This window comes from Carica papaya, chromosome 3 (assembly GCF_054855325.1).
Source record: "Carica papaya isolate Zhongbai chromosome 3, ASM5485532v1, whole genome shotgun sequence".
Taxonomy (NCBI): Eukaryota; Viridiplantae; Streptophyta; class Magnoliopsida; order Brassicales; family Caricaceae; genus Carica; species Carica papaya.
Window position 1 is genome coordinate 272830 of NC_142311.1, and position 25464 is coordinate 298293.

General features: G+C 36.9%; 6 protein-coding genes across 13 annotated transcripts; 2 read left to right on the top strand and 4 right to left on the bottom strand.

Moving 5' to 3' along the window:
- The first annotated feature begins 687 nt into the window (after positions 1 to 687).
- PGN (Tetratricopeptide repeat (TPR)-like superfamily protein) lies at positions 688 to 3443 on the top strand. The gene is made up of 2 exons (XM_022043210.2): positions 688 to 1575; positions 1905 to 3443. Exons 1-2 carry the CDS (start codon positions 949 to 951, stop codon positions 3114 to 3116), a joined length of 1839 nt encoding a protein of 612 aa, XP_021898902.1. The 5' UTR covers positions 688 to 948; the 3' UTR covers positions 3117 to 3443.
- LOC110815419 (uncharacterized) lies at positions 3150 to 6179 on the bottom strand. The gene is made up of 4 exons (XM_088214672.1): positions 5027 to 6179; positions 3909 to 4008; positions 3779 to 3805; positions 3150 to 3270 (listed from the first exon to the last, which is right to left on the bottom strand). Exons 1-4 carry the CDS (start codon positions 6177 to 6179, stop codon positions 3150 to 3152), a joined length of 1401 nt encoding a protein of 466 aa, XP_088070798.1.
- On the bottom strand, positions 3544 to 25370 carry LOC110815375 (Metallopeptidase M24 family protein). 7 transcript variants are annotated; one of them, XR_015817508.1, is made up of 15 exons: positions 25059 to 25360; positions 24391 to 24486; positions 23922 to 24185; positions 23539 to 23631; positions 22794 to 23000; positions 21412 to 21515; positions 21176 to 21242; positions 20952 to 21059; positions 20244 to 20336; positions 18280 to 18364; positions 18009 to 18079; positions 17835 to 17890; positions 17207 to 17267; positions 16783 to 16958; positions 3544 to 3805 (listed from the first exon to the last, which is right to left on the bottom strand). XR_015817508.1 is itself a non-coding variant. In XM_022043155.2 (14 exons), the coding sequence occupies exons 1-14, from the start codon at positions 25104 to 25106 to the stop codon at positions 16845 to 16847; spliced, it is 1467 nt and encodes a 488-aa protein (XP_021898847.1). In that variant the 5' UTR covers positions 25107 to 25358; the 3' UTR covers positions 16244 to 16844. The 7 variants fall into 7 exon arrangements, 3 of the variants coding, with proteins under 3 accessions (XP_021898847.1, XP_021898849.1, XP_088070894.1); XR_002539823.2 differs by lacking the exon at positions 3544 to 3805 and adding an exon at positions 15355 to 15565; XR_002539824.2 differs by lacking the exon at positions 3544 to 3805 and adding an exon at positions 15355 to 15573.
- On the bottom strand, positions 8110 to 11224 carry LOC110815509 (pentatricopeptide repeat-containing protein At3g62890-like). Of its 2 annotated transcripts, none has more exons than XM_088214765.1 (2): positions 11087 to 11224; positions 8110 to 10731 (listed from the first exon to the last, which is right to left on the bottom strand). In XM_088214765.1, exons 1-2 carry the CDS (start codon positions 11121 to 11123, stop codon positions 8336 to 8338), a joined length of 2433 nt encoding a protein of 810 aa, XP_088070891.1. In that variant the 5' UTR covers positions 11124 to 11224; the 3' UTR covers positions 8110 to 8335. The 2 variants fall into 2 exon arrangements, with proteins under 2 accessions (XP_088070891.1, XP_021899023.1); XM_022043331.2 differs by having other exon boundaries at positions 8110 to 10755; positions 11087 to 11220.
- LOC110815512 (agenet domain-containing protein) lies at positions 11084 to 14153 on the top strand. Its single transcript, XM_022043335.2, has 3 exons — positions 11084 to 11755; positions 12770 to 13222; positions 13793 to 14153. The coding sequence occupies exons 1-3, from the start codon at positions 11261 to 11263 to the stop codon at positions 13805 to 13807; spliced, it is 963 nt and encodes a 320-aa protein (XP_021899027.1). The 5' UTR covers positions 11084 to 11260; the 3' UTR covers positions 13808 to 14153.
- LOC110815376 (uncharacterized) lies at positions 14668 to 15439 on the bottom strand. Its single transcript, XM_022043158.2, has one exon. It carries the CDS (start codon positions 15353 to 15355, stop codon positions 14861 to 14863), a length of 495 nt encoding a protein of 164 aa, XP_021898850.1. The 5' UTR covers positions 15356 to 15439; the 3' UTR covers positions 14668 to 14860.
- Positions 25371 to 25464: the final 94 nt, after the last annotated feature.

The following is a 25464-nucleotide window of genomic DNA, read 5'->3' on the forward strand; positions in this document are numbered from 1 at the left end:
TTGGCAGTAGTTTATCTGTATCATTGGTGAATGATTATTTGTAAAACAATTAAGATCCAAGTATAGAATCTTTAACTACATTCGGAGATAGTTACGCAACAACCCAGAAAATTATTGGCTCATCATTTACATCTCTAATTGCTTGGAGTGCTTTGAAGAACTAAATTCTCAAACAGATGAATAAAAATTCATAGGAAAAGTGAAATGGTAAAAGTACATAGAAGGTTAATTCAATTTTTGTTTTTTAGAAAGAAGTAATCCTTCTAAGTCGGACTGCTTTCTGGTTTCACTTTACATAGATTTAAGCCGTAAGAACAAACAGTAATGAAGAGAATTACTTACAAAAATATAAAATTTTAAGATGTTATAACTTTGCATTTGAGTATTCTGAAATACTTATCCCATGGTCAAGATAACTTTCAAGTACAACACATACCTCGAAAATAATCATAAAATTTAAAAACAATGTAATGATCTATAAAACTATACACTATATTTCATGAAGAAAATCAAAATTTTGCCCCCAAGTATTTTGCTCCAAGTGTACATTATGGATGAATTTTTTCTTACCATTCCAATAAAATTGACAAAAAAAAAAAAGAAAACTAAGAAATTTATGAACTGCATATCATGGTTTCAGAACACTATCAATTTGGTACAATTTTTCTTTGAGGGCATAAGGCTGGCTGGGCCTCGTCTGACCCATCTGATATCTCTTTCAAAACATCAGATTCAGTTAGCATATGGTTCTAAGAGAGAGAAAGTCTTCAACTTTTCTCTTCCTCAAAAAGAAAGTCTTCAACTTTAGTCGCAGTTAGAACAAAAAAAGGAAAACAATAAATCACGAAAGACTGCTGTCTGGTTATGGCGGAACTCGCAGCCAACTTCTTAGAAAATGATGATAATCAACTTGGAAGGGCTAATTATCTGATGAATATGCACTAAAATATGACCAGAACGGGATTATCATCTACTACGACCTTTAATTCAATCCCATTTGCCATACGGAAATCTCTGCAATGGGCTCATGACAAGTTTTCCCAATCAACCTCATCCTTCTCATTCCCTCCCAAGGGATCCAGGGGACCCTCTATTTTAGCCACAAATCTCATGAAGTCCTATTTTGGCAAGGGTCTGATTCGGGAGGCACGTATCCTGTTTGATGAATTGCCTGACAAGGATGTTATTACATGGACCGCCATGATTGCAGGCTACACTTCTTGCAACTACAACACCCATGCATGGAGTACCTTCTGTGAGATGGTGAAGAATGGAACAGACCCAAATGAGTATACCTTGTCGAATGTGTTGAAGGCTTGTAAAGGCATGAAGTATCTTGCTTGTGGTGCTTTGGTTCATGGGTTGGCTATTAAACGTGGAATGGTGGGGTCGTTGTACGTTGAAAATGCTCTCATGGACATGTATGCTACTTGTTGTGTTACCATGGACAATGCGTGTATGATTTTTGGAGATATTGAGGAGAAAACGGCTGTATCGTGGACGACTTTCATCACTGGCTACACTCATAGAGGTGATGGCTATGGAGGTCTTCAAATCTTCAGGCAAATGTTGCTGGTAAGTGGTGATTCAAGATAGTTGGGTTCTTAAACAATTCCATATTCTATGTGCATTAAAATTCTTGTCTATCACTTCCTCTTTGTCGTTTCTAGTCTCAGGAATCCTATCCTATATATAGGTATTACTTTTCAACGCATTTATCAACCACAAAAACCCTAATATAAAGCAGATATATATCTGTGTGTGTATTTGGTCCTCAAGGATTCCCCATTCAGTGGGTAGTCCCATTGTTAGCTGTCTACGTTGAAGCAGTCCCGATATTTTTTTCCTACACTTTACATGATAGAGTCTGGATGCATAAATTTCCTGTGTTTTATGTTAAACAGGAGGAGGCAGAGTTAAACGTATATTGTTTTTCAATTGCAGTTAGAGCTTGCAGTTCAATTGGCTCTCTTACTATTGGCAAGCAATTGCATGCATCGGTTACCAAACATGGGTTTGGATGTAATCTTCCTATCATGAATTCTATATTAGACATGTATTGCAGGTGTGGTTATTTCTCGGATGTTAACCAATACTTCCAAGAGATGACGGAGAAAGATTTGATCACCTGGAACACTGTAATTGCTGGATATGAGAGACTGGACAGTAGTGAATCTCTCCGTATATTTTCGAAAATGGAGTCAGAAGGTCTTAGTCCAAATTGCTTCACATTTACAAGTGTTACAGCTGCCTGTGCGAATTTAGCTGCTCTAAGTTGTGGACAACAGGTCCATGGAGGGATTTTGTGCGGAGGCCTTGATGGGAACTTGGCCTTGGCTAATGCCTTGATAGATATGTATGCCAAGTGTGGAAGCATTGAAGACTCCCACAAAATTTTCAGTGAAATGATAGAAAGAGATTTATTATCTTGGACTTCCATGATGATTGGATATGGAGCCCATGGATATGGAATAGAGGCTGTTAATTTATTTGAAAAGATGGTTAAGTCAGATATTAAACCTGATCATATTGTGTTTGTGGCAATTCTGAATGCTTGCAGCCATGCTGGACTAGTGGATGAAGGCTTGAAGTATTTGAAACTAATGATGAGTTATTACAATATAAGGCCAGACAGAGAGATATATGGTTGTGTTGTGGATTTGCTAGGCCGTGCAGGGAGAGTTCAGGAGGCTTATCAACTTATAGAAAATATGCCCTTCAAGCCTGATGAATCTATATGGGGCGCCCTTCTTGGGGCTTGTAAAGAACATAAGCTGACATATTTGGGCAAAATGGCCGCTCTTAGGGTTTTAGATTTGAGGCCTAATATGGGTGAAACTTATGTTGTCCTTTCAAATATTTATGCAGCTGAAGGAAAGTGGGGAGAGTTTGCAAAAACACGGAAGTTAATGAGAGTAATGGGGAACAAAAAAGAAGTTGGGAGGAGCTGGATTGAAGTAAGAAACCAGATTTATAGTTTTGTTGTCGGTGATAAGATGGGTTCTCATGTAAAGTGCGTGTATGCAGTTTTAGGATTGCTGATACGGCATATGAAGGAGGTGGGTTACGTACCTGATTTAGATTGTTGGATGCATGACCTAGAAGATGGAACTTGAATAGAAGCTGGAGCTAAGGACTCGAGGATAACTTCATGTTTTAGGATGAATTTGATTAGAGAAAAAGTGGTTGGTCAACGAAAAATCATATGGAATGTTCCGGATGTAGAATTCTTTTTGACCAATCTCATCCAACAAAAAATCATATGGCTGACTACACATCCAACCAGTTTGAAGAAGAGCATAGTTTTCTACTTTATTCATTTATGATGAGACTTTTTCGTCACCACATGAAAGGATGACAAAGTTGGGTCTTATTTGGAACCAGAAAATAAAATCTCAGTGTAGTGTGTAACTGCAGAAATATAAACTCCATTTTCTCCTCTCTTTCCTGCTCAAATTTTTCTTGAACCTGTAAGTTAAAAATGTGATTTTGTCTCCATTAATAGATATAAAATATTTTCATGTCTATGCAGGAGAATGAAAAGAACAAGAAAAATAATAATCTATAATCAGCATATAGTTGTAAAAGAAGTCATCACAATACAATGCTTTACATTGGCCTCCAAATTATTGTAGTACAAATGTTTTAGAATTTGGGAAACATAGTCTCTCGGAAGAGAGTAATCTCAACTGTTATCACAAAATAAAATACTATTGATTGGAAGGACTCGTCTTCTTGGTTGAATAAATCTTCAGGAAAGTTTAGTTATGTGAGCTACCTTCTGGTGGACAAACACTTGGCTGGCCTGCAATGAAAAGATCTATATGTCAGACATAGTCATAGTCATTGGTAGTATACAGAGAACAGACTTAAGCAAGTTTAACTGGTGGGACGGAGTTTGGGCAGACATAGTCATTGATGGCTGTTCTTCATGGCTTGGATAACTGAGGAAGTCAACCAGGTACACTTCCAATCTTATATGCTCTTCACTTTTAGTCCTATGCCTTGCTTCACAACGTTTATTGCATATTGAATAACTACAAAGGATCTCTTTGGTATGTCTACTTATAAATAACGATTCTAACTAGCTAATCTGTAGTGAATATTTATAATTGGGAAAAACAAGTTAGCATTACAGCTAATAAAGCATGTGTGTACTGACAAGTGTAGATGTGGATGCTTCATGCCACTTAGCAGAAAAGATCATCAGATTATGTTCTTTTCTAAGTTAGGCATTCATTCTCCAAAATTATGACTAAAGTTGTTATTTATATTATGAAAATTATTTCTTTACCTGAAAAAAGAAGTTGAAAGAGAAATAAAGAAATTAATATGTAGACGACCCAGTGACTAACCAACAAAAACGCTCAGCACCCTCAGAAGAAGTCAAATGTAATTCTTTGTTAGGACCCATATGGTCCTAGTATAAGGAGTCTAAATGACCAACAATAGCTTGAAAATGAACAGTATATCTACAAACATCAACTGAAAGTGCTTGCTAATATTACTTTTCAGGTCTTTTTGCCTAACTACGTAAAAGTCTATTCAACCACCATTAGTAATAGACATTTAGTCAGTAATAGGACAAGAATATTATAATTCAAACTTACATAGCAGAAAACAAATGCTGAACCTGATCCTGATGGTTGTAATCCCTAGCAACATAGAGCACTTGAAGAGGTATGGGACTATATGAATTTCACTAGCGATTGCAGGCGGGAGGGGGATTCTTTTTGTGTGGAAAGGTAACTCATAGACCAGTGATTATAACATATGAGCAAGCATAAATGCATAGTCATTGAATCCGCTTGAGGTTGACAATTCAGGTACTAAAGTTTAATAAAAAATTCTTTTCAGTCAAGTTTATATATGATCTCTTCCATTTGTTTAAGTTTTGGGATTGGATATTAGTAATTCGATTGATCTATGTAAAAAGAAAGGTCTGTATACTAGGAAAACTAAACAAAATCTCATTTAGACACTCCCCAAAGTTACTGCACTTGAAACACTATAAAAGATCCAGTACCTTGAAGAAGAATGTCAGGTTTCTTTAGTTTGCTGCTACTCTTAGCTTGTAAAGCCGCCTTCTCCTTAACCGTATTCTGTGCAGCCTTCTCACGTTCCCTCTTATCCAGTCGAAACAGATTCTGGGTGGCCATTATTGCCCTTGGAGTTAGATCATGAGTGGCCCTCACATACAATTTCTTCACTGCAACTGAAGCTGCATCCTTGACATCCTGTGGACAAAGTGGACCTAACAAACAGTGGCCCAAAATTCTCAGCACTGGTTGCAACAACTCCCAAGGAAGCAAAATCTTTGTAGCTTTGGGAAATTTCAACCTTTCATTGTCCTTTTCAATTCCCATCTTTCTCATCTCTTTTATAATATTTGCAATCTCACCAGTATCACCTTTACGCTTGGTTTTATGAGAACAACACGGTCCAGCCCAGGCTACCACAACTTTGCTAAACTCTATCTTGGACCATGCTGGAATTTTTGCAATCTCTTTGTAATAGTAATCAAGAGCAAACCCAACTACACGGTCACGTTCAGTGGATTTCATCACAGATTTTGGTTCAAATGGTTCTGGTGTTGTCTGTGAGGATTCTCTTGATTGTTTGGATGTACTGGAACAAACATTCTTCTTGGAATGCTGCTCTGCGGGGATCAGGGCTGGATAAGGGCCTTTTTTGTGGTTTGGTTTATCAAGGAGAGTATTATACACTGAGGGAATTGAGAGATCAGGAACCAAGATGGGATGAGTTTCATCATTTTGGAATTGAGCTTGAGAATTGTACAGAGAAAGGAAGATAGTCTCAAAGCCAGCAAGAGAGGACGATGAAATAGAGTCAGTGACAGACCGAGTTAAATAGAGGTCAGAGAGGAGAGGGAGGAAGGAGATATAGAAGAGTCGGAGATCAGGCACAGGGGAGCGGAAGGTATCGCAGAACCAGCAGCAGAGAGGATCAGAAGAAGAGCCAGACAAGGGTGACTTGAGAGCAGATGCAATGGAGAAGTAGGCATCTGCAGAATTGAGGAGGGAATGGGCAGGATCGTCACAATCAGCTAAGGAGGATATAGAGAATGAGATTGAAGGTGATGGTGATGAAGGGAGAATAGAGGAGAGGGAGAGAATGCGAGAACGGGCTTCATCGATGGATTCCCACCAGCGTTCCATGTTGATGGTGATTGGTGGTGGTGATGGTAATGGAGGCAGTGTTTGGTTCTAAGGCTTGCAACTGTATTTATAGTGTCTTTACTACTAAGAAAACCTGCCTTATTTGTGCAACTCCAATTACTTGAATAAATGTATAGCATTTTCCCAATCGACTCCATTTATCCAATTACTTGAATAATGGAGTCGAAAGAAGATGATGAGAAATAGAAGGAGAAAGTTTTCCTGTTACACCGGTAAACCGTTTTTCAAATAACTTGACTTTAGAGGAAGAAAATTGCGCGAAACAAGTTATCTTCAGCATTCATACACATTTAAGCTTTGTTTCAATCAACTATAAACATATTACTAAATGTTTGGGCCTGTTGATTTTATCGGATCCTCTTGCAGGCTTAAGTTTCACGGGTTTGAACCTGCACATGTGGTCTAAATACCAAATTATCACAAGCAGAAAGAATATAGATGTGTGTATATTGCTAAAGTGCGCATTCACAGATCCATTGCTGCTATATGTGTTATTCCTTTTGTCTTAAATTAGTTGACATATATGGTTTTGTGCTTCAATGGATTTATATTCATTTATTTGGTAAGATATCTTTGCATTAACTACCTTCCTCTAAAATAATCTTCCAAACTAGGAAGCAGACGGGAGGATTTTGGATAAATCCTATTCTTTGGATTACCTTTACATGGAAATCTTTTAATGGGAAACATTGCATCTAAAATGTTCATAGGTGGTCTCTTTCTAACTAATTTCTTCGTTGGAAAAAGGCTTCTCAAGTATGAAGGCCCATCCATGCAAGGACAATTTTCGTTCATGGGCTGGCAGTCAAGTGTAGCAGTAGCATGGTGGACTGATTATATTAGAAATCATTATTTGCAGTTTCTCATGTCATCTTTGAAGATAATGTACAATTGACTACTTGATAACTGGTAGAATTTTGAAGGTAACACCGGGGTAGACTTCCAGTTTTCTGGAAAATGTCATTTCATTTTAGCATCTCAACCAACTTTTAACTTGTGCAAAATTATGCATGTTTCTGAAAATATTTCGTTGTTCTTCTGTACTCCTTTGAATTACAGGTTAACTGTTCTTATGCAGTTCGAAGCTTATATAGTTTGCCTTTGGTTGCAGGGTAAGATCACGAGTTCATGGGAAGGATTGGTTATGATCTCTAGAGGTTCCGCACTTACAAATTCACTTGTCCAAATGCGTAAAAAAGAAGCTTAGGTGAAACTGCTGCAATGCAAGTTTACTGAAATGTTGGACCGAGATTTTATACTCTTTTTTTCTTCCATGAAATTTATGAAAATAATTCTTTTTTACTGCTAGGTTCTTGGATTGTAGGTTCCCTGGACAAAATTCAATAGCTATTGAGGCTGTTAAGTTCATAACTCAGAAGACATTATTGACTGATTCCCTGAAGAGATGTTTATGTCCACTATATGAACGTACATGAATGGCATTATGCTCAAACTCTTTGGTGTTCGGTACATGAATCTGGAGACCTTGTAAATCGGTGGTTGTTGATTAGGCTATGAACCTGTAGTGCTGCAATAGATGCAGGTAGATTTCCTTCTCATTAGGACGACAATACGCCCTGTATGAGCTTTTTGTTCATGGAGCTCCTGAAAGCATATGATATAATGGGTTTGGTGACAGATTTGGTTCTATAAACAAGTTATTTCTGTATTAGGTTCAAACACTCTTCACGCCATGTTTAGAACTTGGAAAAAAAAAAAACTTTATTTGTAAAAGTTATTTTAACAAATTCACTTTAATTTTAATTTTAAGATAATGAAAGATAATTTATTAGTAAATTTTGAAAAGTCTTGTGTTGGTTCCATTTAAACTTTTTTAAAAATTGAGTTTTTATCATGTTATTAATAATTTTAATTAATTTTAAATACTCAATTCGTTTAGAACAGATCATTTTGGTACCGTTGGACTCATAATGTTGTAATAAAAAACTCTTTGTTGTAATACACCATCATATCGTTCTTGTGAGTGCATGAAGAAATGGTTCCTCAGTACTTCACAATCAAGAAGGCCAGCCAGCCGCCCTCAATGGCCTTTACCTCATTAACAGCTTTCTAATGTAGTTGCTACAAGAAGGCAGGCAGCATTTGGAAGTGATTCATCTTTATATTACAATTTGCTACCAATAATCCTTGCATGAACAAGATCCTTGCCTAAAGTGATGAAAGCGATGTCGATCTCTCACCACAATTTCACGGCTAAATGCTTTAGATATGAACTTTGCCGCTGTGTGACAGTCATTGCATATTCGCAAATTTTTCATTATCCTTATTGGTGTGGGTGGACTAATATTGATAAGCCCAAAGGCAATCGCAAGCTTTTCACTATGTCTAATCAGAGAAGATTCCTTCTCTTCTTCATCAATGTCAAGGGAAACCTCATTTGTCTCTGGTGTGTAACCTTCCATCTTCAGTTTCCTGGCCACTTCATCTAGCATATCCTCTATCTCATTTATCTGCGGATGCATCTTATCCCCTGCCAGGAACTCATGAACTGTTCCATTTGCTTCAATCATGCTACAACCCGGGATCTTTAATACTCCATGTTGCGTCATCATCCCCCTAACCTCAACGACATTATCCCAATTACCTTGTGAAGCATATATATTGGACAATAGAACATGAAATCCATCATGCTCAGGCTGAAGCTCAACTAGTTTTTTTCCTATACTCTCCCCCAGTTTGTGGTTGCCATGCTTCTTACAAGCTGCAAGCAAGGCACCCCAAGTAGCAACATCTGGTGCCAATGGCATACTCTCAATGAGTTCTTCTGCTTCTTTTAGCATGCCTGCACGTCCTAGAAGATCAACCATGCATCCGTAGTGCTTAACATTTGGTTGTATCTTGTGTTCTTGAATCATGGAATTAAAATGTTGGCGTCCCTCATCAACTAAACCCATATGTCGACAAGCCCCAAGAATTCCCATATACGTTATCTCATTAGGCATCACTCCAGTTTTCTTCATCACAGTGAACATGTCAAGTGACTTATCCACCAACCCATTCATTGCCAAGCCAAGAATTACAGCATTCCATGTAGAAACCCCCTTTTCTTCCGTCTCTTCAAAGATCTCCATTGCATTTTCAACACATCCACATTTCATGTACATGTCTATGAGAGTTGTACCCAGGATGACATTAATCTTCAGGTTGTTCTTCTTTATATAAGTATGAATCCATTTTCCTTGTTCAAGAGCAGCCAAATGTGTGCAAGCTGAGATCACACTTACCAAAGTGATCTCATCGGGCTTGACTCCATCAAGCTGCATCTCGTGAAACAATGCTAATGTCTCAGAGAAACGGTCTAGTTGAGCATAGCCTGATATCATTGCACTCCACGAAATCACATCCTTCTTGGGCATGGAATCAAATAATTCTCTTGCCTTTTCTACTGACCCACACCTTAAATATCCAGATATCATAGAATTCCAAGATATCTGATCCAAACAATAGCCTGTATTGAACAGCTTTTGGGCAATTTCTATTTCCCCACAATTGGAGTACAAGTGAATTAAAGCATTTTGAAGGTTAATATATGATTCGATCCCAATCTTTGTTGCCAAACCATGGATCAATGATCCTAACCTTACTTCCATAAATTCTGCACATGCAGAAAGAACACTGATCACCACAACCTCATCCGCCATAAATCCATTAGCATTCATCTTCACAAATGTAACCAACGCATCCTCATACATCTTATTTTGCTCATAACAAGAAATCAAAGCACTCCATGATACCAAATCCTTCTCCTTCATTTCATTGAATAACCTACAAGCCTCATTTACATCACCTCTCCAACCAGACAACACAATCATTGAGTTCGAAGCAATTGTGTTCCTTTCAGGCATCCTGTCATAAATTTCTTTTGCCTTGTCAAAATCCTCCATCTGAATATACCCAGCTAAGATTGAATTCCACGAAACCAAGTCCAAGACTGGACTTTCATCAAACAGCTTACGCGCATCCTCCATATTCCCGCAAACAGCATACATGTTAATCAACGTGTTCTGCACATACACATCCGAATCATAACCCAGTTTCAAAACATGATTATGCATCTGCTTACCTTCAACTTCCATCAATCGCAAAGCACAACCTCGAACTAGAATGGGGTAAGTGTAATTATCAGGAAGCACGTCGTTAACCAACATGAATCTGTATAAAAACATAGCTTCCTGAGGAGAGTTCCTCTGGACGTTTGCCCTCATCATGGTATTCCACATGAAAGAATTTGTATTGTGAATGTGGTGAAAGATGTGGAGGGAGTGGTCAAAGCGAATGAAGGGTGAATCAGTAGAGAACTTGAGGAGCCTGCTCGCAGCATATGCGTCTGTGAGGAAGCCAGTGAAGATCATCTGGGAGAGGATTTGGTTGAAGTGCCTGAGGTTTTGGCATTGACGCAAATGGGTCTCCAAGATTGAGAGGTTTATGGTTGGTTTGAGATTGAGAAGTGGTCGGATCATATATCTATATATATTAGAGAGGGTTTCTGGTAAACAGTGTAAGAAACTCCCTGCAGTTTTAAGCGGGATTCATCCTGTATTGGTTTTTAATACAAGAACCTCATCAGGGAGATGAATAATTCATTAATTTGGTAAAAATAGGGCCAATTCATGTTCTATATTCAATAAGTTTCTGTTTATATATATATACACACACACACACACACAAATATTTATTGTTCAATCCACAAGAATTGTATTTTAAATATAAAAAATTGGAAATATTGTATTATTACCTAAAAAATGGTCGCTGACATTCTAATTTATTATAAAGAATTATGAATTATTAATTAATTAAAGATCTCTTAAAATGCATAAGTTGTTTTGTGTGTGTATATATATATATTTTTTAAAAATAAATTCTACCAGTATTTTTCCGTCTCCGAAATTCGTTTTCAGTCATCGAAGGGGATCAGTCCAGAGACCAGGGCAAGACCCTTTTTCTCCATTTCGCCTCCTGTTGCTGTCAGACGTCTCCCGCCAAGAGCCTTCCTCCGCCCTTTTTCTAACCACGGGATATCCAATTCATCACCACTGATAATGGCCCCGAAACCCAAAGCAACCCCGCCCAAATCGCATCCCTACTTCAAGCCGGGCACTATCGTCGAGATCAGCTCCGATGATCCCGGTTTCCGCGGCTCATGGTACGCCGGCACTGTCGTCCGCCGTGCCTCCGCCAAGGAACCCGCTAAGTTCTTGGTCGAGTACACCCACCTCTTTGACGACGAGGCCGGTAAGAAGCCCCTCAGGGAGATCGTAGACGAGTTCCAACTTAGGCCTGAGCCGCCCAGAGATGGAGACAGATGCTTCAAGTTTAGCGAAGAGGTGGATGCATACTACAATGATGGCTGGTGGGAGGGAGTGATCACTGAGGAGTTGGGAAATGAGCGCTTCTCTGTCTTCTTTAGGGGTTCCAGGGAGCAACTGGAATTTGGGAAAGAGGACCTCAGGCTGCATAGGGAGTGGGTGAACGGTTGTTGGAAGCCTCCGTTGGAGGAGGAGGAGATGGAAGACGCCAAGGCCAAGGAGGAAGAGGTAATGGTGGTTCTTTTGGTATAGTTGGTTCTCTTGGTATCTGAAATTTCTTTTTCTTTTCTTTCTACCTCTTGGGGTTTCATGTTGATTGTCGTGGCGGAGGAGGAAAATAGAAAGGAAATTTGAGAATGAGTGTGAATAGTATATGATGTTGATACAGAAAATGAGGGCATTTTCAAAATAATGCTTTCCTTGTCCTGAGATATGACAATGAAATATTTCGTTTTGTACTCTGTTTACTTTGGTAGTGTTTAGGCTATAATTTATGAGAAGATTTTGGAGGAAATGCATAGATATGTTGAAGACAAATATTTTTTTGAACTCGTTCTGATTTATTATGTTAAACTAATTACCCACCATTGTTGCTACTTCTATAGGTTGCTCTGAGTAATCTTTTCACTTCCCTTGCATCTCTTTACTGAGTTGTTGTCTTTAAATGTTACGAAACTATATTGAGAATTGTAAGGAGACAAACTATGTTTCTGCATGCTGCCTTTTGTCGAAAACTTAATTGAAAATCTTTCTATATATTTGTTATATTAACCCGATTGAAAACTTAATTGAAAATCTTTCTATATATTTGTTATATTAACCTGAATTTTAGATGGATGCGCTTAGCAGTTCTCTTGAATGCTGTCTTTGTACTAGTTTTTTTTTTTGTATTGAACTGGATCATAAATTGACATGCACTTTCTGATAAGTGTATAGATATATTTTTATGCTTCAGCGATGATGGATTCATCTGGCTTAACAAATTTTACCTTTTCTCTTATTATCTAAATGTCAACCTTTCTCCCCTTGTGTTGGATGTAGTGGTGCTTGGTGGCATAAATGTTTTCATATCACTTAGCTGCAAGACTGATGATTAGGTGTAGTGATAGAAAAGATGGCTATACATTTACTTTGAACATCATGCTGTTTTTCTTTCATTGTTCTCCTTTTTTCATTTTCTTTTTCCCATTGTACTTTATCGTTACTCAGTGCCGCAGTTCACTTTCTGTTTTGAATCATAAGTTGCAGAAAGTATCAGCTGAAGAAAAACCAAAATCTAAAACACTGGAAAAGTTTAGCAAGGGGACCCCCATTGAGGTTAGTAGTGATGAAGATGGTTTTCAAGGTGCCTGGTTTGGAGCAACTATTATCGAACCAAGAGGGGAAGACAAGTACCTGATTGAGTACCAGAACTTGAGGACAGAAGATGACTTGGACTTTTTGAGAGAAGAGATTGATACCCTGCACATAAGGCCTCGGCCCCCAGAGACAGTGATGGTTGATCGTTATAATAAGTTTGATGAAGTTGATGCATTGTACAATGATGGATGGTGGGTTGGTGTGATTTCCAAGGTCCTTGTAAACTCAAGGTATATAGTGTATTTCAAGGACACGGATGAGGAATTGGAGTTTGAGCATTCTCAGTTAAGACTGCACAAAGACTGGATTGATGGCAAATGGGTGATTCCTTCACGGGTATGCGTTCTACCAAAATAGTAATAGTAGTGTCTGAAAGATTAAAATATTATGCTCAAATTTAAGTAGATCCTTTTTTATAAGCAAGCAGTATAACATTTTCAGTTGAAATTTAGACATCATATTCTACAGATTCTCTGACCTATTGAAACATCAAGTGAATCTGTAACTCTTATTAATTCTACAAAACTGAATCATCTGGACCAGTTTGGGTTTGCATCTATTCGGTCGCCAACCCAATTGAGATTGTTTTACTCAACTGTCTATGTCCTTTACCTGTAAAGATGGTATTGTTTCATGAAGGAATAGGAGTCATTAGCATGTCACTATGTGCTTGGAAATGATGTGCGACTTGGAAGGAAGTTTCTTGCCGTGGCTTACTCCAGACAGTTTTCTTCCTATTCCAGTTGCTGGCTTTAATGCTTACTTTCATAAGGAAAAAAAAAGTTAAAAAAAAAAAAAGCAAGAGTTAAATTCAAGTCATTAATTTGTCGACTTTCCACTGGTACTTTTTAAATTATACCTGTAGTCGAAGTATTCTGATGACTGGCTGTTGCGAATTATTTTCAGGCTCTAAGGTTGTGATTGGCAGGGAGAAAGAGGCAAAGCAGTTCAAATTTGCGGATATTACAAAGCTGTAGCATTTAGTTTCTCGTCCATGTCCTTGTGTATGTCCTCCGAAACCTTAATATCATCCTCCTCGCAGTATGACTAGTTGCATATGTAATGATTGTCTAAATAAACCAAACTTAACATTGATGTAAATTTTTTTTTAGGATTTTAACCCTTTTGAAGCCAGATAGATGAATGCTTCTGATATAAATCCTAGCATTCTGCCGTTAGATAGTAGAAACTGCTACTTTGTGGTTTGCAGGATCTTGGTTGTGTTTGGTTGCCCCTCCTGGAATGGATTCTTTTTGGTTTTTATGCATTTCCATATTTGCTCCACGCTTGGACTGTGTGGTATGATAATACACACACTCTTTGCACTTGATTGTCCTTATTACCAACTTAAACACTTGCATGTTATGCTCGATAATGGCACATTTCTTGAGCATTGCCAAGGATATGTTTACACAGCAGTTCACACCGACCCAATCTATATAATTTTTGTTTGGAAACCCATAAAAATACAAATATTAGCACAAAACCTCTATATTTTTATTAACAAGTACTCCAAACTCAATTCTGTTGGTCAAATAGTGTCAGGAAACCGAGACTCAGCTCCCTCACATTTTTACTGCTCCCCATTGCTACTCCAGCACAATCCTCCTAGATTGCTTCTGCTCAAATTTCCTGTTCCAAATACTGTAAATTGGATGGAAGGGTATATCTATCTACCTATATAACATAACATAATGTTTCTTTGACAAATTGCAACCATCAAACAACCTTTTATCATCTTCCTCAGATTTGCAGCTAGCTAAGAATATGATAGGATTAAATTAAAAGGAAGAAGAGAACTACTGGAATTCTTATTTAATTTTGTTACGAGTAACACTTGAGCAGAGAGTACGGTACATCAAAAAGAAAAAACAGAAAAAGAAGGAAAAAAAAAAAAAAAACAGTAGATAAAAACAGACGAACTCTTCCTTTTTCTTTCAATCCATCCACATGCAAGAGCAAGTGGTTAATAAATCAAACCTCCTTGACTTGCACGGCTCCTCCATTAACGTCCTCGACTCCAGCCTTGGCATCCTTGGGTTTCTCCTCTTCGACCTCAAAAGCAGAGACAGGGAAGGACCTGAACAGACCAGCGGGAGTCCTGAAAGTGATCTTACCGGTCGGTGGATCATCGGTGTAGATATCACTCAGAGAAACCCACACGAGAAGCTCCTTCGTCTTCACCCCGGTGAGCTTCTTGATCTTTCCCGGCGAGACCACCGCTGTCACCTCCGTTGCGTAAGAAACCAGCTTCCCAATTTTTTCAAACTTGTGGGTTGTGCTGTTTTTCTGCTTCAGCCAAACAAAACCTGTCTCCTTCACGTACCCACATTCCAAAATGTCCTTTAATGGCAGCAGCCCGTTGGGCAAGCTCATTTCTTTCAGCAAGAGCTTTGATTTTTCTTGGCAGATCTCATCTCCCTGGTAGTACTCTGCTTTTGCCTTTATCTCCTCTGTCACCACAGACATTTTGCTTCTTCTTCTTCTTCTTCCTCCTCTTTTTTTCCGTTTCCTTACTCCTCCCCCTGGCCTTTGCTCTTGCTCTTTCTCTTTCTTCCTTCCTGGGGTTTTTCCAACTCCCTCTCTCTCTCTCTCTCTCTCTCTCTCTCTCTGTATGGGGGATGGAAATGGGAAAGTAGATTCTGCGTGCTTATATCGTTGTCGATTTCTGAACTTGCCCTTGAATCCTCAAGATATAACGAAAATGCCATCGTCTTATAAATGCGTGACGAAAATCAATTTAATCTAAGAACGCAACACATTAACACTACTAATTAATTATAGTTAAACCTAATATCACATTAATAATGGAAACTACTAGATCCCTGAAAGTAATAATTACAGGACTTGAAAAAATTTATCATTTTTTTTTTTTAAATTTTCGTGTACGTTAAAATTTTAAAACTTTTCACTGTTAAACGAATTACATATTTGGTAAATGATGCAAGTTTTTTCTCCTAAAAAACTGGGGTTAATTAGGTCGGCTGGCAATTATGTCGTGTGATTGTTTTCGGAGGCACAAAATTGAATACAGAGTAATGGAGTAATTATTGGAAACTAAAACATAAAAACGTGTAAACCGATGAAAACCAAAAAGAATTTGAAGGTGGGTTTTGATTTAAAATTGATTACAGTAAATTGAAATGATGTGTTTTGAGGTATGCATTTATGATGGCGTTGGGAGTTCGTGGCGGAATTAAAAAGGGGGACAGGCGGTGGGGTTGGAGGGAGGTACCAATCGTACTCCGCCACGTGTTGGGAGACTTTTTAGATATTGAAAAAGAAATTAATCGTAATAAATTATAATAAAAAATATATATATTAAGAAATCATAAGTATAAGTGCTCAACGCCTACCTAAAACGCAACCGTTTTGGTCATCTCATAAATCAATTCCTTACCAGTTTGGTCCCCAACCGAACCATTTATCAAAAATACCAAACTCCCAGCCTAACAAATTTAAATTACAAATTCACAAAACAGACCCTTACAACTCATCACTGTTTTGATCGACCCAGGGATTCTCTCCGCTCTTCATCCGCCATAAACCACCACTCCCTTGTCAAATTTTAAATGACAGGGCCATGGATACAAGTTTCTCATATAATAAATATACACCCACACCCATACAGACTAAATGCGGGAAGTATTGATAGGTGCCAATAATCTTACCTACTTATCATCAATGTCTATCGGCAAATCAACCGTAAAAAATAACGAGGTAGCCAAATGGTAGAATGGACAAATTTTTCCTAACACAAAATTCGTACTACATAGTAAATATCTCGTATGCAATTAAATAGCTAGAGAGCCCCCCCGCCTGAGGAAATAAAATGGGCGAGATCTCCATCTTTTTTGGGATTACTAAATAGACTGATCTTGTCGGAAATAAAATACCTTGGGAGTGTCACTTCTCCGCAAACAATTCAATCTGTCTCCATTTCGTGCGGAAGGTATTGTCAGCTGGTTGCCGCTCTGACACTTTTATGGTTCTCCATTCCAATGCCTAGGCTGTATTCATTTAGCAAGGATTCAATGTGTTTAACTTCTTTGGGCATTGACCCAGTGAGCACCTGTTTCCACAACCAAAATGGTAAACAGATAAAAGGTGAGGTCGGCCGGTTACTGCAATTGTTTCTATTGAATACTGTTGGGATCATGGATTTCTGGTTAACTACATTACTTTGGAGAGGTGGGGGAGCATGATCAGGCATTATAATAGAGCAGGAACTACCGTAGAAATCATAACAATCTAACAGAAAATGTTCGCAGATGACTAACTGAAAGCTCATTCATATAAGAATGTAGTGGAAGTTGGTACCTCATATCCTGTTTCGGTAATGAGAACTTCATCTTCGATCCTTATCCCAATGCCTTGATACCTGCTACACATTTTCTCATCAGATGACTCGTAGCTACCACAAGAGTAATGACAAGATAAAAAATATATATATATTTTTTGAAATAAAGATGAAAAAAATATTATGCCTTCACATCTTCTTTAGGACCATAGCAACAAGACTGGAGCTTCAAAATTTTATGGAACAGGAAACAATCGCAAATTAGAAAGTCAAATCAACATCTTTTACTACTTTATGTCACAAGTATAAACAAGACAAACTGGCCTGCATATTCATCATGTTCTACAAAGCCAATCACCAATTGTGTAAGATACACAACACCTTAAGACCACCAGGCTGGCTTGCGCCAGCTATTAATTGCTTACTTTGAGCATCAACATTGAGATAGAAACAAACTATAGGAAACAGAAGTTGACTGCTAATCACCAAAAAGGATTCTGCATTGGACTCACAAGTGGCTTATAAGCATTTGAACACCCAAACATAGCAATGCTCCTTCTCTAAGGTTTCTATAACAACACTTCCTCCAAAAAAAAAAAAAGTTTTGACTGAAAAATGGTTTTTTAATCAAGCAGACAAAATGAGTACCTCTCTGGACAATCAAAAGAAGATGGGATGTAAACTCCTGGCTCAATTGTAATCACCTGTAGTTAGGAGAATAAAGGTTGTGTTAACATTCAGGTAAAATTTTGAAAGAAAGAAGAGCTTCTCATCTCGTAATTGAACCAAAAGTCATTTAACAGAATCAGGGAGATGACTTACAACACCTGGCTTCAAAGGGCGGTCACAGCTAATCATTGAACTGTCATGGACATCCATTCCTAAATAATGACCTGCACATCACAAAAATTAGAGAAACAAACACAAAATGAATTTGGTCCTATATATTATATACTACTGTTAGCCCAGTTAATTCTAGTAAATGCTAGAAATACTTTAGAGTTAGGGCTTCTTATACCAAGGTTGTGTTTCCAGTGCTGTTTATTAGGAAAATGTTCATTCTATTGTATGCAAAAGGGAAGCTTAGACAAACCTATAGAAGTTGGATTCAGCTGGTGGTAGAATTTATCATTTTTCAAAATGCCAAGCTCCTTGAATCCTTTGGACAACAACTCAACCTATGAAAACACACGCTTAAGTTAAATAACATCTTATGGTTTTCTTCTTGAACAAAAGGGAATTGAGCATGCACACAAGCTTTTTTTAATTAAAACACACTTCTGTTACTATTGTCCAAAAATCCAATCACTATTTCTCAAAATCCAAAAGTATTCCAGAAAGAAAAAAACTACAGGAAATATAGGTTGATCACTAATAACCAAACTACAGCACTTAAATATTTTGGTAGCAGCAAACAATGAAATGAAACTTAAAATTGGATAAACGTGGTCTTCAAATGCTGATGCAGGTAATAGTGACATTACAAATGACCATGCAAGACTTTTTTTTCTTTCTATGGTGACCCTAGCTAGTTGGTTATTTAGTTAAAAGGGATTCAACCCTTATCATTGACCTTACCCATCAAAGCTCATGGAAAAATAGATGAATGGCTTAAGGACAGAAGAGTGATCAATGACTTAAAGAGCATTTGGGATTCTTTATGTTCTGCTTATGAAAAGCTTTAAGCACCCAGCTACTTCACTCGTTTGATAATAAAAAATTGAGGAGCTTATGAAGTTCTTAAGCAGGTAAAAAATAAGAATCTTGACTTTTTAAGTTTTTATTTTTTTATCTAACCAATTTGCTTGATTACCCTCTTCAAATGTAAATTGTAAACATATATAATAACGCATACAGAATATTGATGAAAATTGACTATTTGTTAACTTTCTTATTGAAGACATCTGTTTATTTTCTTTAATTAGTACTTTACTCAAAAGTAGAACTGCTTATTTTTTAAATGAAAATCTATCTTATTGAAGACATCTGTTTATTTTCTTTAATTAGTACTTTACTCAAAAGTAGAACTGCTTATTTTTTAAATGAAAATCTATCGTATTTAAGAAACTCAAAGCACTCTACTGCTCTAAGCATGCACCTTCTAAAATTCATATTTGGACAGTTGGAACAGAATTCTGGGAGTGAATAGAGAAATATGAGACAAGAAAGATTAAATAACAAAGAAATACAGAAATGATACAGGCCTACAATAATGATCACAAAATATTAATAATCTAAAATTGTCATAGAAATAGAAATGAGTCTCTTGGACGATAAGGATAAAAATAATATCCCGATTCTCTCTTAAAAAATTAAAATATGTCCCTATAGAAGATAGAGATGAACAAACTTTTCTGATAAGCAACTAACCTTTACATCATAAACAACTACCAGTTTTTATTTTGGAAAAAAAAAACATCATAAACAACTTCCTTAACACCCCAGTAAACTCTCCTTTTCTCCTCCTATTTTTGATGATATAAATATTAATATATTTAGAAGATTACTTCTTTATCACTCTGTCCATTTTTTGGGTTATTGAGAGCAATAGGAGAATTTTTCGATAATTTCTCCTCTTGTTCTATTCCCATGAGGGATTTTGCGGAAAGGTCTCCCCATCCAAGACAGCACTGATATTGTTGACCTTCTTAATATTTTGCCTTTCAGAAACTTGCAAATGCCTTATATTTTGTTTCATTCATACCACTTTGAAGCATATAATTAAATTCTCCTCTCAAGAAACATTATGTCTGCGTGTTTACTCACAAGCATCTTTGGCAAGACTAATGAGATTTTAGAGCATAAATGACATTCATGATTAATATTCGAAATGAAATAATTCACAATTATTTTGTAACGACACTCTACAATATGATTTCCTATTAAAAGAAAAACACATATTCCAATGTAACAATTTCTCAAACTGGCCATTATTGAGAGGAAACACTTCAGAATACAAAACAGGACCAGATTGCTGCAATCTGACATTCTATTTACAAATAATAGTTGGTGCAAAGGAAGCCAGGAAATCACATTTTTTAAATTTTGGAATCATACCGAATAGTTGTGCATTTGATGGATGCTAGTACCAGGCTTGCAGAGCGTCATACATTCTTTATTTGTTTTGAGTATGAGATCATAAAGCTCTTCCTGAAAAAGGTTATTCCACATATAAGCCTCATAAATCAGACAGACCCCTTCAATGTGTTGAGAGTAATTTTTATTTTTAATTTGTTAACTTTAAAATATATAGGCCATTAACCATGAACAGTGATTTAAAGAGAAAAAAAAAGAAAGCAGAAAATAAAGGTCAGGGAAACTTTTTGGGAAACATCAAGCTAAAATATGACAAAGTGTATGAAGAATATTGAGGTAGTTTATGTCTCATAGATAATGAACAATCATCTTTGTGTTTGCAAATTTATCAAGTAGAATACCCGTTTATACTGTAACTAAGTTCAATTAAACAGACATAAAGATAAGAAAAATGTCAGGCAAACTCCCTCAACACAATAGGACAGCTTCAAGACAGGATACCTAAAGAAGCACTACTATGTGCCACTGACTTCCTCCCTCAACACAACAGAACAGCTTCAATGCAGGCCATTGAAAGAAGCACTACTATGTGGCACTGTAAGTCAGTGGCAAAACTTCTTTTCAATCTGTGTTTCCTTAGGTTAAGAATGTAGAGTATTTCAATAAAAGCAATTGTAGTACTCCTCAAGATAATGTCGAGATCAGGCTAACACAGGAAAGAAAGCATACCTGTTCAGAAGAAAAGCTACCACAGGGTGGCCATGTACGAGTAAGATCACTAACATAACCATGCAACTCACATCCAACATCCATCAAAACAAGATCACCATCATTAATCTACAAATAAATTAACTTAGTAGGAATTAGTAAAGGATATGTTATCTGTATGTTACATAGGTCACGTGTCATTTATAGGCTGTTGATGATGATGAAAGATGTATAAATGATCCTACCTTTTGATCATTTCGGAAATAATGTATAACGCTGCCATTTGGCCCACCACCAACCACAGGATTAAATCTGATGATGGGAAACGTATTTGTTAATCACTAGCATAAACTTAGAAGGCATATATTTGCAATGAACTATCCAAATAGTTTCATCACTTAGCAAGCTACTTTGAAGCTTTACCACAAAATCAACTGCAGAAAGAGGCTTAACTCATACATTTAGAAAGATAGATGCTTACGCCATTCTCTGGGCACCTCTCATTTTGCATTCATATTCAACCTTTGCTGATAGCATCCCTTCATTAGGATATTTCTTTGAATGGAACATTGTCTGCAGAAGAGCCTAGCCAACGACAAAAACGTATGTTAGTATTAACATGTGTTAATATTTCAGTCGAACCAACTTGGTGCTATGTTTTAATGATACATTGTACTTTTTATTTCAAAAAAAAAATTCTTTTTTTTAAAAAAAGTATTATGCAGTGCGCTTTCTCATCTATGTACGAAGTACATATCCCAAGCAAACTATAAGAAACCAAGGGTAAATAGGAAAAAGAATTATACAAGGGCAAAAGAGACAAATTGTATAAGGGTAGTTTGGTCTTTTTCATTCTAACAGCTGCAACTAGGATTAGGGTTTTGGAAATGGTAAAATAGAAGAGTGATCGGGACCCTTAACCAATCTAGTTGCAACAGCCCAATTTAGTTACCGGGCTGTTGCAACCCCCAAGCCCTTTCTGCCATTAGCCTATAAATAGGCATGTCTGCAAATTGAATAAAGCATTGAAAAGGATTATCTCTAAGTGTTTACTGTCTCTCTCTCGTTCGACTTTTCTCCTCTTCCTCAGTGTTTTCCTAGATTGGAGCCATGGAGAAGGCTCGTGACATAAACACAGGACCAGAATGAGGCTGGACGACTCTCCCAATTTCAGATTTGACAGCCGATGGGTGACTTTGTTTCAACAAAAATCAAAATCTTACTGAGAAACAGTATACAGCGAACTCCTAAAGAGTTTATAAAAGATACAAAAGAATAGCCCCCCAAACTCTTTGCACATCACCTGGAAATGCCCGTGCAATACTGCTGGTCCAAAAATATGGGCTACGAGTCTTACCATTGTTAATTATGGGATGACAAGGTTCCTAAAGGTTTACTTTGGCCCAACTAAAGAAATAAGATTAACTAAATTTAATCCTTGCAATTTTGCCTCCATTAAAATAATCCATTATTACATAAAAAGCAAATTTTGGTTTATCCATTATTACATACAATATTGGAAAAGACAAATTTCCGAATTTCAATGCTCAAGTATAAAACAGGAACTTAGCTCAGGCAGTATAGTCAGATACAAAAAAGAAAACCTAGTTTTAATGGTAAAGGAATATAGCATATGCAAAATCATTGAATTAGTTTTGCATTGAAATGCTATAAATCTTACCTTTCTTCAAGAGGAAACAATTAGGGGGATGAAGGTAACCATTTCAAGAATTATTAAAACGGCTAAAATTTGTATTCTGATTTGCACCATTAATCGTGAAAAATTTTATTGGCTAAGATTTATATACAAATATATATAACTTCAAAGGAGTATAATTAGCTTCAAGGTAAACTCTGAAGTACCTGGCAAGCAATTGATGCAGATTCTTTCATTAAATTAATTTCTGCTGGGGATTTTACCCACCGCAGCTCATGGGTTAAACTAGAAAGGGCTTTCACTTTGTCAACGTAAGCTGCCTTTTGAAAGGCCTCTAAATCCATATAAGTTGGTGTAGCTGTCTGCACATTGTGGAACAATTTGGCGGATCTTCTAATCATATCTGGAAGGATCTGCAGCAAATCATATAAAAAAATGGGGGAAACATAAATAATTCCTAGTACGAGAGTCAAAGGTGGATGGTGTGTTTATGTTTCACAAGGTACCTTGACTATGTGAAAACTTCCATGTGTTTTACACTTATATGTCAAAACAATTGTCAGTTAAACCTCAATAAATACTCCTAACATTTTGTAATTTTCAAGAATCAGCCCCATGTGGTATTTTATTGGTGACAGGTTCACAATGCTTGACATCAATGGTATCAAGTGGTGGTAGAAGGTTCTTGGAGGCACTTAGTTAGGAAATGCAAAGAACTTTGCAGAATATACCTATTAAGAAAAAGGCCAAGCAGTAAACCACTTTTTTTAAGATACAAACAGTACGCTACATCTCACACCAAATAACCATAAGGTTAGTGATTGCCAGTTTGTTACTGAGCTATCCATGATACACATTGTAGTTCAGATATCAAAGAGATGCTGCATCATGATTGGATATTGAATGCAAAACTTTTCCAACATTGAATATATTGACAAGCATTTAACTTACATCATATAATTTGCTCATTGGATATGCCTGCTCTGCTCTGAAAACCTCCTTTGCTGCATCAATGCCAGCAATTTGCCCTTGCCACAAAATATCCTACAAATAATAATTGCAGGAATTACGAACAATTGCGATCCTTGAGTATTGTGTATATGAGCCATGCTAAAAATAATCTGTGTTACTTATAGTAGTGAAATGCAGATCCTGTGTATTTATAGTAGCAAAATTTTTACGTATGCATGGCCACTACTGTTCCCTTTCTATACTGGGTCTATCTAGGCATCACTTCAAGAGAGAAGAAAGATATGATTCAGTTCCACCACAACAGTAACAACAATGTGAAGTCATTTCTTAAAAAATGAAAGTTCTGGTCATACAACTCATACATGAGGTGTTGCTTCTGGCATGAACATGCATAAACCACATTCATGACCCAAAACCGCCAAACCACCTGGTTGTTGGCAGCCAGTAATGTACAAGTAATCAGCATCTTGTCGAAAAGTATAAGGCACAACATCTGTCATCATCTTTACAGGGGCTGAAGCAATAATGGCCAAACTACGTTCAGGAAGGAGTTCTAGTAATCTTTCTCTTCTGCCAATGTATTCCTCAGCAGTTATTCCAGGTGTAATCTCTCCTTCCTTCATTAACTGCCAAGCAAACAGCAGAAGTCTATTATTTTCACTTATCAGAAAGAAAAGTTTTATGCTTAAAATATAGAGCCACTTTTCTACAAAGAGTGTAGTAGTTCAACAGGAATTATTGGGGAGAAATTACAAAAATGCAGATTCATTTCATATTTGAAGTAAATATATGCACCAGAGACACACTTAGAAAAATAAAAATAGAGAACACCTGAGGATGAGATGCTGGAGTTGGTTGTCCAATATCGGCGAGCTTCCTGGTAGAATATGTGCGACGGCCAACTGCCTGGAAAACATCAAACTCAATCTAAACCCAATAAAAAGAGTCACTTAGTAGCAGCTTAAACCAAAAAAAAAGTGCCACCAAAGTAGCAACCTATGCCTTCCATAAAAAGGATGAAAGTAAAGTTTCATCCTTAGATCAACGGTCCTACATAGCAGCTGTGCTTCTACTGTTACTGATTGCTTAATGCTTAAAGTGGTAAAAAGAAAAAAAAATACTAGCCGAATATAGCAACAGCGTAACTTTATCATATCCATGTTTGAAATAAGTAGTACCTATAAACATTCCGTCTAACCACAACTGTCTCAAAAAAAGTCAAAAGTAACCATCAGAAATCACAAAATTCGAACCATTAATAAGTAAGTCCAAAATTATACACATTAGTAACCTAAAGAAACCATATATAGAGTTAGTGTAAGCAGTACGCACAATCAACATGACAACTATGAACATAAAACATATTAAACGAAAAATTCGCAGCCGCTACTAAACCCAAAGACCACAAACAAATAAATGAAAGCGGAAATGTTAAATCATACCAAAGACACATCAAACCCAGAAGAAAAGACAAAAATTATACGAGGAAAGTAAAGTACTCGTTTGCGAGACATTGTGTGCAGTAGTTTTCGCAGGAGAATCTGCATTTTTTTATTGCTTCCTGGTTCTCAGTACTCTCGCTCACTATCTGCGGATTGTGAGACAATCAGACAGATAACCTGCTCGTTCACGCTGATACTTCTTTATTCTAGGGTTTTACGAACTTAAGACGGTACGATTCAAAGTTCAACGGAGGTAGAACTGTCGGGAGTTGGAGACGAGGAAAAGGGAACGGGGGTTAACAAAATTAGAAGAAAATTTAATGAAAATTACGTAATTGTGTTTTTAATAATATATCTGAAAATAAAATAATAAACTAATTAAAATTTAAAGACTATTGGTGTAAATATTAGTAATTATCAATTTTTTTTTTATATTTTACAGATAATAAACAGAGATAAACAA